General features: G+C 43.9%; 1 protein-coding gene across 1 annotated transcript; it reads right to left on the bottom strand.

Annotated features, from left to right (window-relative positions):
* Window positions 1–271: 271 nt before the first annotated feature.
* LOC149276460 (myotrophin) lies at window positions 272–13181 on the bottom strand. The gene is made up of 4 exons (XM_089503651.1): window positions 13110–13181; window positions 7144–7257; window positions 5960–6043; window positions 272–358 (listed from the first exon to the last, which is right to left on the bottom strand). The coding sequence occupies exons 1-4, from the start codon at window positions 13179–13181 to the stop codon at window positions 272–274; spliced, it is 357 nt and encodes a 118-aa protein (XP_089359777.1).
* Between the last annotated feature and the right edge of the window lie 1682 nt (window positions 13182–14863).

Below are 14863 nucleotides of genomic sequence, written 5' to 3'. Positions count from 1 at the left end.
TCAATTACAATCATTAATCCAGCTACTTTTAATTGTTTTACAATGCGGATGATGATGGAGCAGACACAGTAAGATCCAAAAGTCAGTCTACATTCACTCGTTTAATCTAAGTGAGGTCGCTCCTTTAAGCAGACCGCCGAGTTAAGAGATGGGGAGGTGAAGGAATTGGCAGATAGAGAGAGAGAAGAAACAGAAGAAAGAAAGACACGCAGCAGCGAGAGGCCACACGAGAGAGAGAGAGAGGCAAACGGGGCTGGCGAACCGCAGTCCATCAATGGAGCAAATCTTTAATAGCCTGGTTGTCTGTGGATTCCAAGGCATTGAGTCCATCCGGCCCTTTCACAGTCTTGTCTGCTCCCTACGGAAAGGTAAAAAGGGGTTAACACCATGACCAAAGGACCAAAAGGAGCAGGCAGAACCAAATTACCCCCCCGATTCATCCTTCATGATTCTGTCTGATGCAATGATGGACACATTTGCTTGTGATTCTCTTAGCTGGGGGCATAGATTGCTTTGTGTTAAGCTTTTCAGGCAGAGTGACACGTCGGTCCCATCTTCGCTGGAATAACACAGGAGTAGTTCAGTAACGACAGCGGCTTTAAACACTTTCATTAACGTTTAAAGGTGAAAAAGGAAGCCTGGGTGGAAGTCTGAGAGACCGGCGTAATGCAATTATCATATCACTGTCAGGGATCTCATTGGAATGGACGTCACGCTAACTGCTGGTTACACTGCGGATATAAGGAACACGCTTTCTGAAACACGGATGCTACACGCAGAGACCCGGGTGCCACATCAGGGCCGACAGTTCATTCGACGGTGGAACCGGGAACCCGCAAAACCCTTTTCTACTCGCTAGGCTGAGATGATATAGATGAGAATGAAAGATTGTTGGAGTTTCCAAAAAGTTTCAGGAATTTAAAACAGTTTTCCCCTTTTCTTTCTCCATATTACTTAAACTTACAGAAGTGATTAAGGGGAACCATTGGCTTTACTTTTCTCACTTTTATAACTAAATCCAAACCTGTGGTCTGTGGTTGAAGATGGCAATTATGTTATTAATTTCCTACATTTTCCCCCCTCTTTCCTCTTAAAAAGGCTGCCGGAACCAATCAACAACAACCAGCAACCGATTAGGTGAGAGATACCAACCATGCCGATCTCAGGAAACAGAAATTTCTGATGGCTCTTCCCAAGGTATACACATACGGTATGTCCCCTATACATTATATATTATACACACAAGGTAACATAGGGTTATTTAGTATTTACAAACTACGGAATGCTGGGAAGGGTGACAGACATGCTTCGATGCTTTGGAACAAGACTCTTACTACAAGACATCCTTAGAATTGTGGCTTTGATTAAATATTCTTCTATAATATAAAACCCATTTCTTGTAAAAAAAAAAAATAAAAAAAAATAAAAAAAAAAACCAAACAATTAAATGTTTTTAAATAAAATTAAACAAACAAGCGTTGTCCTCGGTGTAAACCGATAGCGAGATTTTTAAGGATCTGGGAAGCCTTACAACTCCATAATTGATAGGGATCTTTGTAAAAACGACCAGCTAATTACAGGCGGAAAAAGGCATCTTTAAAAGGAAGGACGAGTGATTTCTATACGCGAGAAGGACGCGACTCAAAGCAGCTCACTGTGGAATACGATTGACAGAAACACGTTCTGACAATTTAAAGATTAATCTCACAATGAAGGAGAATTATTGTCGGAATTTTCTGTTTAGTTAGCGGAGTCTGAACAGGCTATAAATAAGCATTTCAATGCTTCTATTGTATGGGGAGGGCATCGATGGGTTAAAAATATGAAGGCTTTGAGAGCCCATGGGCAGAAGACTGCAACTCTCACTATCCAAGGGAAAGCCTGAGGGATGATGGGAATGTTTAGGGTAGTAGGGGCGGACTGATTAATATATATTTATATATATTTATTTTTTTATTTTATTTTTTTAAGGCAGATCAAAATAAATCTGAATTTTCTATATATTATATGTCACTCCTCAAGCAGGTAAAAGGTTAATAATTATAATAATAAAAAAGAACAAAAAAAAAAAAAAAAAAAAAAGAGAGAGATCAGCTTTTCCTTCCTCGCCGTTGATTGCCTCTGCTGCGTGACATTGGGATTTGCCTCACGCGCATGGACAGCTTGTGATGAATGCTTCTGCTCTTATCAGTCTCGCTGCAAAAAGTTAAATCTGACATGCAAACCTTTTCCATGAAACAAGCGGGGGGGGGGGGGGGGGTAATGCGAGATGGTGACCGCGCGCCAGGCGCCCAACCTCTTCTCGGAAATAAAACGAAACGGCTTTCCGGAGAGCGATGCTATCGGCCTGCGCAGCGGCTCCTGCTGTAATACGCATCATTTATTATATGAAGCCATAACTAATGGGGCTCTTGTAACAACCGCCATAGAGCTAGCGATAAAGAACTTTCAACCAACCGGAATCGGAAGCCGTTCGGGGCGCGATAACCTTATAATAGCGATGGAATTGCTTCTCTATATGGCTTGTTATTTTTGGCGTCCTGTAGACTTGTGATTTCGGATTTATACGAATTTAAACAAAAATGTGTCGATTTCGTTAATTCGTACAAACGGAGCTTGCATTTTGTTGCTTTGAATACTTCCGCAAAAGGGCGGAGCCACCACATGCCTCATGGAAACAGCCTCTCCCCTGTTCCTCCAATCAGGGGAGAAGGTGTGTTTCGAAGGCGCCTCCCTTTTGAGGAAGCGCTCCAGGAGACCTGGTAACTGGAGCGGATACCGGGGAGAAGCGGTCGAAGAAAGAAGACAGAAGAGGCAGGAGAAGAAGCCGAGCTTGGAAAAAGGAGACAGGGACACGGAAGTGGTCGGCGGAGAAGGTAGGGAGACGCTGTGAGAGCGAGCACTGGGGATAGTGCTTGAGGGAAGCCTGGTTAACGGAGGCGATGGCGCGGGGAAGCGGAACGAAGAAAGAAGACAGAAGAACAAGAGGCAAGAGAACAAGCAGAGCTGCTGAAATGGAAATGAGAAGAGGACAATGTAAAACTGTATTTGCTTCACTGATCTCTTTAAGCCTGTTGTTCCACCTAGGATGCTTCATTATATAAAAGAGAAGTAAAGGAAACCCATCCTTTTATTTTTCTCCCTGATGATCCGTCACTTAAAAACTGTATTAAAGACTTTTTTGCGATACTAGAGCTGCTTAGAAACAGAGTCCTGTGATTCTTCTAGTGCCGCCATCTATGTATTACATTGCCGCAGTCTGACTTCCTACAAACCTCAACTTCTGTTGGCCATGAACTTTTAAAAAGAAGCCGTTGATCACCTTAAATGTTGCAATTATCTTTTGGTTCTTCCCATATTGTTAACATTTGCCGATTTAAACCAAAAATGACATGTTTGCTTCTGAAGATTAAGTTTCCTTATTCAGTGTGGTGCAAAAAGAAGTTATCTTGAGATCTTGAAAAGGGAGGACAAACTCCTCAGAACTGCAGAAAGTAAGAACTCGAGGTGAGAAAGTTTTAAATTCAGTAGAGTAGGTGGAACGGCACCTTTAGAAAAAGGAAATAAAGGAGTGCTATAAATTAGTAAAAAATACTATTAATATTTTTACATTTTTATTTATAGCGCTCCTTCATTTATTTTTTTCTCTTGTATTTTTAGTGTAAAGTGGGATATTTTTACACAAGTAGTGAGCAGCTAGAAATTGATATTAAATTCATATTGGCGCCGAGCACTTTACTGGAACTGCATCTTTAAAATAACATCTGTCATTTCGCTCCATTGCCCCGGTTTCTTCAACCGTTTTCTTTCCATGATGATCCGTTGCCAGGGACAGGCATGGAGGCAAAGATTACCGGAACGCGTTGGAGACCCAGCGCTGTACGGTACTCAACCCCGTCCAGATGAGTCTTTGTTTGGAGCGCCGTTCATCATTTTTTCGGTTAAGTATCACTGCCTCTCCTGGAACGAACGCCCGAACTCAGAATCCGCTCTTTAACAAAAGGGATTTGTTCGGAGACGAAAAAAAACATGTTTTTGTGCGCGTTACGGAAACGTTGTCTAACAATGTGAAGTGCGAGCGGGCGGCTAGCAGGAGTGCGGAGACAGCCAAGAAACGTGGTTAGATTTTTGGACAGCTCAAAAGGCAGAAATTCCAATAAAGCCATTTAGAAAATTAGAAATAAAAAAAGCTATTTTCCCCCCGTGGCTGCTTTCCTCCCCCAAAAAAACAACTTAAGACAACTGGCAGATGACTCCGGAGCTGGCAACAATTTATCAATTGTAGGCTACGAAAGAACAGAGTGGTTTTATATAAAGGGCTCGGCTTTGCTTCACTGGCTCGGTTAGAACTGGAACAAAAAAAGTGTTAACCCAGGCATGTGGAGTATCAGAAATAAGAGGGGGGTAGGGAAGTCCTCAAATTCTAGGGAAATTCCCCAAAATAGTGCACTGGAAACTGTATGCTTGTTATATATTATATTATTTCTTATTTGCAGCTGTTGAATTACCACTCTCATGAGCCTTAGCCAGCCTAGACTGTAGTATGTAGCGCTCCAATCGTTGTTAGGAATCATATTGCTGCGATGGCCATCTAGTAGATGTCTGGTTGAGTGTTTTGTAACATTTTGATGTATGATAACGTATTTTAGGAGCTCGGGGCAAAGGATGACATAATTGGGAACTCTCCTGGGATTGGCAGGACCGCCCACTAGGATCAGCAGGACCGCCCACTAGGATCCCAAAGATGGAGAGCTCCACCTCAGCTGAGCTCACCTTAAGTCTTTTAATAATGCCCCACTTAAACACTGCAACAGCTGTATTTTTAAAAAAAAATATTGGTTAAAAAAAATAAATTGAAGATTTGGTACCCACTTCTGCTTCTTGCACGGCACAGCCTGAAGCAAACAACCTCGCCATTTTTTTATTTTTTTTTGGCACACGGTATTTATTGTAGTTAAAATATCATAAGCCTTCCAACTTTAAAAATGTCTCCCCGTGTGCAAGGTCCACAAGTCTAAGCACTCGGACTCCATTACTGCATTTCACAGGAGGCTTTTCAAACGGCACTTAGGAGTGATGGAAACGCCGTATCACTTACAGAAGAGAAAGAAAAGCTACGGGTTGAAGTGGACCACTTATTTATGCCGGATCAATTCAATTTCACATACGATGTGATTCAAGTGACTATTATTTGCTTCTTACTAACAAAAAAACAAAACAAAAAGAAAGCTACATTGATGTATTTTTCATCGTTTCGCCAATTTTTTAAGTGCCTTCAAATAAACTTGGCAGAGAAACCGCACGACTCAGCTGTTTCTTCGAGTTTACAAACCTCAAAGCTAGAATTTTAAGTTGGCTTTGGTCAATAGAACCAAAAATCTAAACGCTATAAAGGGACAGTGTATTGTCCCGTGCAGTATATACCTTTATATATTTGAATGAACATATAAAACATGAAAATGATTTACCTTGTGGAGAAGTGGTAGCTCTGAAGCCCCAGAGCTGCAGTAAAATGTCTCCTTTATGGGGGCAATGGTACAAGCAGCCAAGGAGCGGCAGAAAAATGCTCGTTTATCATATGCCGGGAGGTGCATCTGGTCGAACATACCTCCTTCGTGGCAAACTGCTGGTGCCGGGGAAGAGGGCAAATGCATAAAGGGGGCACGGGGGATTCTGCAGAATACCACTATACATTTGCAACAGGAATTTAAAGGGACCTCTCAGTTATCATATGCATTAAAGTGCACGCGATATCTGGAGTGTCCGTTTAAAGGTCGCACTGGACTGGAGACATAAAGCAAGTGCTCGAGGCAGCTATATGGCGGCATCCATGGCACAGATGTTAAAGTTCCTGCTTACTGACACACCAATGCTCAAGCAGAGATATAATTTGTAAGCAGCCCCTGCACAACATGGTTAATTAAAGCCAATCATTCATTCATACGTAACATTCTCTCACCTTAGACAGCAGCAGCTTGACGCATTTGAGGTGCCCCTCGTAGCAGGCAGACAGCAGCGGTGTGATTCCATGCTTATCCGGAGCCTGTCAAATCGAACAGTAAGGTTTTTTTTTTCTTAATGCCACATTTTCATACACAATCAAAAGCAAGAGTACTAAAATACAGATTTAATCAACCATAAAACGTTACAGGGAAGCAGCTTAAGAGAACCAGAATGTGATAAAGTCACGATCTGCATGTACGAGGTAACGTAAGGGAATAACTTTTTCCTATTTGCTAATTTTCGTTAATTATCTGAACGTTGCTGAATATTAAACCCCCGCGAAAGGCTTCTCAAACTGAATAGGAATTATAAACAGATCTTTTTTTTTTTCCCACCAGAAGCCAGCAGGTAACTTCGGCACGGTGCGGCGTACATGACTCCATGAGCCCCACGCAGCAAGCCTGCTAATCCTGATTTAAATACTAAGAGGGCTGAATATATGTTTAATTAAATTTAATCTCAGGGATATTCAGTGTTACATTTTAACGAAATACATGTAAATAAAAAAGAGGAAGAGAAAGACCTCAAAACAGAACAGCCAATCGTATATTTAAAATAAACTATTTAAATTCCCTCCGTCTCTTCCTGCTTTCAAGTATCCGCTTCTAGAACTATGTAAAATAAACCCCATCTTGCATCTGAACATAGATCTTAGAGACACTTGAGCCATCGTATGCACTTTAATGCATATGAAAGCCGAGCGGTCCCTTTAAATTCCCCCGTTGGGGGGGGGGGGGCAGAATCCCCCATTTGCCTCTTTCCACCTTACTCACCTTTAGCGCTGGCCCTGGTCGGGGGTCTGATTAGCCCTTGCGCATGCTATGACCTCCCATTGATTTCTAAAGGGAACAATTCCTCGCCACTGATTGGCTGCGTCAGGCAGCCAATCAGAGGCAAGAAATGCCAGAGCTCAGAGGAGGGGTACAGCTGCAGAAGCAGGGCTGCGACTTCTGTATCGGGTAAGAATGCATATTAAAGCACTCACAGAAGGTTAGGGTTACTTTAACATGTATTTTTCTGTAGCAGGGATGTCAGGAACATTAAAAAAATAAAAAATAATAATAAAAAAATAGGGTGTTTTTTTTTAATCACATGCACATTACCTACATACATTAACCAAATACAGTTTGGGTCACATACGTTGATATCAGCGCCTTTAGACAGGAGAAACTCCACAATCTCGTCTTGTCCGCAGTCGGCTGCGTAGTGCAAAGGCTTGCGACCGCCTTCGAGCATCCGATTCACATCCACGCCCTGCGAGCAGAAAGAGAACGCGTTTACTTTCCAGCACGCATACAGCGACCGTCCGTGACAGCAGGCTATAAGAGACAGTGTAATATCGAGACACCTATACGGGAGGTGGAATAAAACATTAACTGGTATTCTAGAGATCTGCATTGAGTGCCCCATAAAGAACACCACATCTGGAAGACCACCTGAGAACCTTAGTCATTAAATTTGTGTTATGTTGTCTGTGTGTCGACCATTAAAGATCTGGCTAGAGACCAGACGGAGAGTCCATACATTTTAATACATTTCAAAGGAGGCGACATGTTAAAACGAGAAGGCATAACCTATCTCTGGAGCGTCAGATGTTTAGAGGGAATGGAAGGAAGTTTTCGTTTACGGAGAGGGTGGTAGATGAGTGGAACAGCCTCCAGTCATACGTAGTAGCAGCTAATACAGTGAGGGTATTGAAATATGCATGGGCTAGGCATATGGGTCCTGAATCTAAGACATTAGGAGACACTGGGCAAGCTTCATGGAGGCCAAGGTGGCACAGGCAAGCAGTTTGGGGGCTAAGACGGCACTGACAAGCCGTGTGGGGGTGCTGTGGTTTTTAGTTACGCCACTGACAAACTATGTTGATTGTCACTGATCCACCTTATCATAACAGCAAGGACATAATATATAATAAATGCTCGTTACATTTATATAGCAGGACCTCTTTGACTAGAACCTTATAAAAAGCAGAAAGTATCCTTCCAAAGCTTCAGTTACGAGTTTAAATGGTTTATTAATCCCTGGTGTAGACGGTGGCAAACGAGGATAAATCTGTGCAGTAAGGGTTCAGCAAGGGCAGAGCATGGCACAGTTTTTAGTTCAGATGTTGCCTCTTCTCCTTCCTTTAGAGAGGCTTCTAATTACTAGCAGAAAAGTGGAATTTGCATTGTATAGGAGACGACTTTTATGGCGTGCCGGAGCTATCGCTGTTGGCCCGCACGACTATGCAGAATAAACAAAGGGCACTCACGCTGCCGTCGAAGGCCGAGAAGCTGTGTGCGGCAAGATAAACGCTGCGGCTATAAAAGTCACTGTGAAAATTGCAAATGGTAATTATATTCAATACAATTTTTTTCCCCTCGCTTTTAGCATTGCTTCCAAAAAGACATCTTTGCCCCGCTCCAGTTGTGCTGCATGGGCACTAATTACGTGTGGGGTTGAAGACAACCCAAAAACTTTCCTATATGCGGCGTCTCTAGTGGGGGGATACTGTTAAGAATATGTTGATCAGAAAGTTAAAGGGACACTAGAAGCAAAATATGTGCTTTAATAAAAAGCATATGTCATCCTTAAAAAAGTAAATTAATCAAATCACTAGGGTACCTTTACCCCTCGGGTCCTTGACCAAAAGCATCTTCTGCTTACCAATATATATATATATATATATATATATATATATTATATAATATATAGGGATAAATCCAGAATTTAAGAAACATTTAAGAATCCAGAATCACCTGATGTGGTTGATTGGAAATATTAGATTATCATCTGTGTTTCAATTCCCAGGCATAACGTGTAGAAGTCAAACACAGGCGACGTTAACCTCTGCCCGTCACGTGCTGTGCATATAGAGAGTAAATAACCGCTACGAGGGCCAAGTTCCACTACTTCAAAAACTCAAGCAATTTGCAAACCCAATGAAACGGACACAGACGGGAAGCTGCTCGGTTTATTCTGGTCTGTCTGAGATAATTCCCTTGCACAACGCACTACAGTAATGTTACACAAAGGAATGGCGGCATTAACGCAACGCACTGTGACCTGACTGGTTAGTCTGCAACACTGGTGCAGCTTTGCAGAACTCAACATGTAAAAGGGGAACTTAAGAAGAAGCTGCAGCCCTGCAGCTGCCCTTTCTCCACTGTGCGTTGTCTTGAAGCAACCAATCAGTGTCAGGAAAGTAACCCTATTGAGATCGCTTTCTACGCATTTGGGTATGGATGCAGAAGCCCCCCATGCATTTGCTAGAGGGTCCTCACGAAAATTTAAAGGGCCCACGCAGCTGTCAAGTGCATTAAAGTACATATGATGGCAGGAGTGTCCCTTTTAAGAGCAACCTAGTGCGCTTTTAAGCTCCAATATTACTTGCCAAAAATAAATTGTTGCTTTAATGCATGCGGACTAACCTCAAAACCACAGGAAATAAAAACGAAGCGAAAAAAAAAAAAACCCGCTATAGGCAGTTTTAATAAACATCATATTTAGAGCGACGACGGGGCTTCAAAGGCCTCGATGCATTTGTTCGTATCTGTTGGAAAAAGAAAAAGCACGGCCTTATATTACCGTCCCTGTGCTATTCACAGAACTTCCCGTCTCTTTCCCCATGCCTGTTCTACAGTAACAGTGAAAGCCTATAGAAATATATATTACGGGACACACTTAATGTCCCCGACAGCCCCCTCTAAAGAAGAATGCGCATGAAAGCAAGGGGGCACCACAGACATTTTAAAGGGACCACCCAGCTATTATATGCATTAAAGTGCATTTGATGGCTGGCGTGTCCCTTTAAGTTACATGACACAAGACTAAGTTCCCGCACATGTAGACAGGTGAGATGGTCTTCTAATACCGCCGTGTAATAAGCCTGTAATCTTACACGGCTTCGGCAAATCCTTCCACAAAGATTCAAGCTAAGCCCTGCGAGCATCGGCTTCTATTTCAATGTTACGCGGCTCCTGGAACGCGGGGGGGGGGGGGGTCATGTGACCAGGACCTCCAAGACTTCAACGCTCTGATGTCATATTCAGAAATATGTCACTGGCATTATAAGACATCAACTGCTCTCACCCAACAGATCGGCATGTGTCTAACTTAACCACAACACCGTGGTGGGCTTCAAAGTGACCCCAATGGCGTGAAGCCAGTTCTGGGGTGCTCTCCTTTCACTTCTGTGACGAAATGTTTTAACCCAATACCAAAAGGGTTAGGGTCAGGGTTTGTTCGTGCAACCTCGATAAAGTCAGTGGTGAGACAAAAGTGACGGAGGCCGCTGAAAGAGTCTGCCACCAAGTTACGTCGAGCACTTTCACGCTCGGCAAGATCGACTCACCTTACATAGTTACATATAGTAACATAGTTACATAGTTCATAAGGTTGAAAAAAGACCTAAGTCCATCAAGTTCAACCCTTCTACCTAACCTTTCTATTCTTGATCCAAAAGAAGGCAAAAAAACCCCTAATTAAGCTACTTCGAATTCTGCCATTAGGGGGAAAAAATTCCTTCTTGACTCCAAGAGGCAATCGGAGTTCTCCTTGGATCAAGAAGCTCTAAAATATTAATATTATTCTATTTATATCCCTGTATATCGTGCCTTTCTAAGAAAATATCCGCCTATGGAGTTTAAAAGTAGGGCTGAAACAACTAGTCGACTAAATAGATTCAAAAAAGTCGATAAATGAAAATAGCTGTCAACGATTTTCCTTATCGATTAGTTGGTCTGGGAACAGCATGCACTATTGGAATAAAGTTAAACTTTAACTGAGACGAGACAGAGGGAGACGAGACAGAGGGAGACGAGACAGAGGGAGACGAGACAGAGGGAGACGAGACAGAGGGAGACGAGACAGAGGGAGACGAGACAGAGGGAGACGAGACAGAGGGAGACGAGACAGAGGGAGACGAGACAGAGGGAGACGAGACAGAGGGAGACGAGACAGAGGGAGACGAGACAGAGGGAGACGAGACAGAGGGAGACGAGACAGAGGGAGACGAGACAGAGGGAGACGAGACAGAGGGAGACGAGACAGAGGGAGACGAGACAGAGGGAGACGAGACAGAGGGAGACGAGACAGAGGGAGACGAGACAGAGGGAGACGAGACAGAGGGAGACGAGACAGAGGGAGACGAGACAGAGGGAGACGAGACAGAGGGAGACGAGACAGAGGGAGACGAGACAGAGGGAGACGAGACAGAGGGAGACGAGACAGAGGGAGACGAGACAGAGGGAGACGAGACAGAGGGAGACGAGACAGAGGGAGACGAGACAGAGGGAGACGAGACAGAGGGAGACGAGACAGAGGGAGACGAGACAGAGGGAGACGAGACAGAAAACACACATTAACAATATACAAATGAAGAACTACATGAACGCAAGTAAGACATACTACTACAGAAGAAAAAGATGGCCCTGCTCTTATAAGCTTGCGATCTTTTAGGAGGTCAATTCAGTTTGTTGTAACAACTCTACCATCAGTAAACAGATCCCCATCTTAATCTGGCCACTAAATAAGCCAAGATGATCTCCTACGCGACTCCTGGGTCTTCGGCAATTTACAACAAAACTATCACAGGGGACCACACGACGGGTAATTAAGTCACGCTGGTAACACTAACAATAAAAACTGAGCGCCCATCAATACACAACATGTCCTTGACTTATTGTATTGATCAAAGCAACACAATAACTAGTATTCAGCAATTTAACTAACTTAAGACAGATGTTATAAAGATCAGTTAGATGTATTTGGGGGTTCCGGGGATATTTTGCTCACTACGTGATCAGTGAAGCCCCAATTCTATTTATTTTTTTTATAATATTTATTTATTTTTTTAACGGAGTTAGAAGGCCCTTACGGTCAGTCAGAAGCCTTTCTACTTTTTTATGGGGGCCAGAAACATTTACTTCTTCCTCTTTGAGGTTTAATGGGAAGATAAGGTTATCTGGAACTTGATTAAGGAAGCAGGGTTTTCTTTGGGCTCTTCTAGAATCTTGAGGTTGAAGATCAAGGTCTGACATTGCTGTCACTTAAAGTGGACCTGTCACCTTCTGACAACTTTGCCCAAGTGGGTGGCCAGTTGACATGTTCAGTCCCTCCTGTCCATTTCATGGAATCAGATGTGTTCCAGCAGCTTCGCAAAGCATAAGCGCAAGAAGCAGAGGGGTCAATTTACCTAAAGGCCCAAAGTCCAAAATTTGGCTCCTTTTACCCTGTTCTCGGCAATGACCCCATTACAATAACTATAAGCATTGCCCTGAACGGCTTCCTCATTGGCTGCACGCATTTGTGATGCTGGAGGGAGGGTAATCCTTAAGAAAGGGGCATCAATACGTTCCAACACTCCTGGGAATTCTAGGAATGTGTGAACGGCAATATCAAAGATCACATGACTAAGTCAGATTTCCCCAAAGAGGTACCCCTTAAAATCAATTAAATGTCGCTATACGCCCCATACGGGCACCGGCTGGAAACGGACAGAACGTTACATTAATTATCGCAATATGAAATGGACGAGAGGTGACAGGGGTGGTAGACCAAAAGTTGCAATGATGAATACACAATCTCCCTTCCAACACCTAGGATACCCCGAAGAGACAACTGTCAATACTTCTGCCACATGTACCCAACCTGGGGTATCCTGTACCTGCATTACCCTGCCAGCGCTTAAAGGGTTAACCCACACTGACAGGTCAATTTGACCAATTTGAGAGCCTGGGTATGAACAAATCAATAGCATGACAACTCCCATTACACTCAAAATATGCACTTTTCCCCAGTGGCACTGAAAGGGTTAACCCACACCTACAGGGCAGTGCATCTGGTACCAGAAGTAACCCTTTGATTGCCGGCAATAAACCAATAACAGCTCCAGTACTATGAGGCAAGCCTTCAATCCAGCAGCCAGTGGGTTAACCCTATTCTTCAATAACCCTCTGGGTGCTGGAAGAAATGAGAACAGTATGCTTACTGGTAAAGTACTCAGTGGGTGGCCCAAAGGGGTTAACCCACATCTGGAGGCTGGTACAGGTTTACTGCATTAACCCATTGAGCGCCAGGGCTACCCGCCCATCCCAAAGCGGCCCCTGTGTACTGGCCCTCACCGCAGTCACAATCTCTTTCACGGCGTCCATGTCTCCATTTTTCAGGGCCCACATGAACTCTTTGTCACCCATGCCGAAGGTTGGCGGTGAGGTGGAGCGGGGGATACGGTGAGCAGGGGCCTGGACACTGACGACAGCCTCCGGCCTCTCAATCTATCCGCTTCCCACACAGCAGCCAGCCACGCCTTCTCCGCCGCTCCCCGCCAATCAGCGCCCGGCGCCTGCGCCGTGACCTCAGCGCGCCGGAGCTTGTTTCAGAGCACGTGACATGAGTTCTGAGCCGCGCGATGCCCGACGGGAGCTCAGGTCGGCCAAAACATGATAGCAACACCCTTGCTGGCAGAGAGCATTATGGGAGCTGTAGTTCATATCAATTGCAGTAAAGAGTAGTTGCTTCCACCTAGAATAATGCCTTATTTAGGGTGATGAGAGCTGTAGTCACATAGCAGGGAACATGCTCAACATTCTGCCTGCTGTGGCTGTGGCCATAAATAGTCAACCTCCAGCAGCATACCTCCCAACTGTCCCGAAAGTCTGTCTTTTGTGCCGTCTATTTTTTATCCCAACCCATTGGAAGAGAAACATAAGTAGGTGGAAGGTAACCTCAAAATGTAAGGTGCCTGAAGGTGTTAGATGTGGGGCAAGAGTGTAAACCTACCCTACATGTCCAGCCACCTGGCGATGTATCAAAGCCGAACATCTGCATATGATGGTCTTCAAAACACAGCAAGACGGACACATGGGATCACCCTTTGACCTCCCACAATTCAGTGGGTGGTTAGGGAGATCTTCTGATCGTCATAAATGGTCTCTGATCACCATTACCTGCAAAAATGAACTTTCCTACCTAAAACTGGACTCTTGGGAGGTATGGTAGAGGAGATCCATATATCATGGCAACTTTTGGTCCACCACCCCTGTCACCTCCCCCCTCCCTGTCCATTTTGTATTGCAGTAATTAATGGTCTCTTGGAAGGGAAGAGAGAGTTCAGTTCAGATCATCTTCAATTCTGCCTTCTCCCATCATGCCAATAAGGAGAACCTACAAAGACCACCAGGTTGGGGGTCTCCAACTTCACATGGAAGGTGAAAAGGTACGGAAAGCCACAGGCGGCAAAAACATGGCCGGAAATGAAATAGCACTGGGTAGGACTTCTTCCCAACACAGAGATCAAAAGATTGTGTAGGCGACCCTGCAAGCCGCGCCTGGGTACTCCATGGTAAATTCCAATGTAGCAACAAACAATGTACTTTTCTTAACATTCTATGAAAATACTATAAATAGCAGAACAATGCTAGATAAAGTTCCGAAATGTAACATTCCGAGATGGAAAACGTTCGTTATTGCATCTGTTTATTACGCAAGCAGCTCAGAATGCAGAAATTTGAACTTCAGCTGTGACCTTGGTTCTGAGCGCGTTACTAGATGAGATTGTGAGGATAGGCTACTTTGTATCAGAAGACATTGGCGATGATGAACGCTGACTGCATTTATTCCCAGAATCATAACTAATTCACATTCAGGACATATTTTTTGTTGCTTCTTGTGGCGGATTAAACGCTTATCACAACCCAGCATATGGAGGAGTAAATAAAAAGGAACACGCCAGCCATTATTATGCACTTTAATGCATGGGGTGATTCTGAAGAACCCCCCATATGCATTTGCCCTTCCATCCCTCATGCAGGAGATGTGTTTGGCCAAACATCTCTGTGCTCTTGATATACTGACCTTCAGTCAGCCCAGCACTGAC

This window comes from Sceloporus occidentalis, unplaced genomic scaffold (genome assembly GCF_023333645.1).
Source record: "Sceloporus occidentalis isolate IW3139 unplaced genomic scaffold, rSceOcc1.0.p SCAF_238, whole genome shotgun sequence".
Taxonomy (NCBI): domain Eukaryota; kingdom Metazoa; phylum Chordata; class Lepidosauria; order Squamata; family Phrynosomatidae; genus Sceloporus; species Sceloporus occidentalis.
Note: the sequence above shows the minus strand (reverse complement) of the source record. Positions and strands in the feature narration are given on the sequence as shown.

Bases quoted from the DNA above. Each gene is read 5' to 3' on its own strand.
- LOC149276460 (XM_089503651.1), bottom strand. From the start codon at position 13,181: ATGGGTGACAAAGAGTTCATGTGGGCCCTGAAAAATGGAGACATGGAC. The intron at 7,258-13,109 runs GTGAGGGCCAGT...TTCTGCTCGCAG, and splicing joins TGAAAGAGATTGTGACTGCG to GGCGTGGATGTGAATCGGAT. The intron at 359-5,959 runs GTGAGAGAATGT...ACCTTTCCGTAG, and splicing joins TCAAGCTGCTGCTGTCTAAG to GGAGCAGACAAGACTGTGAA.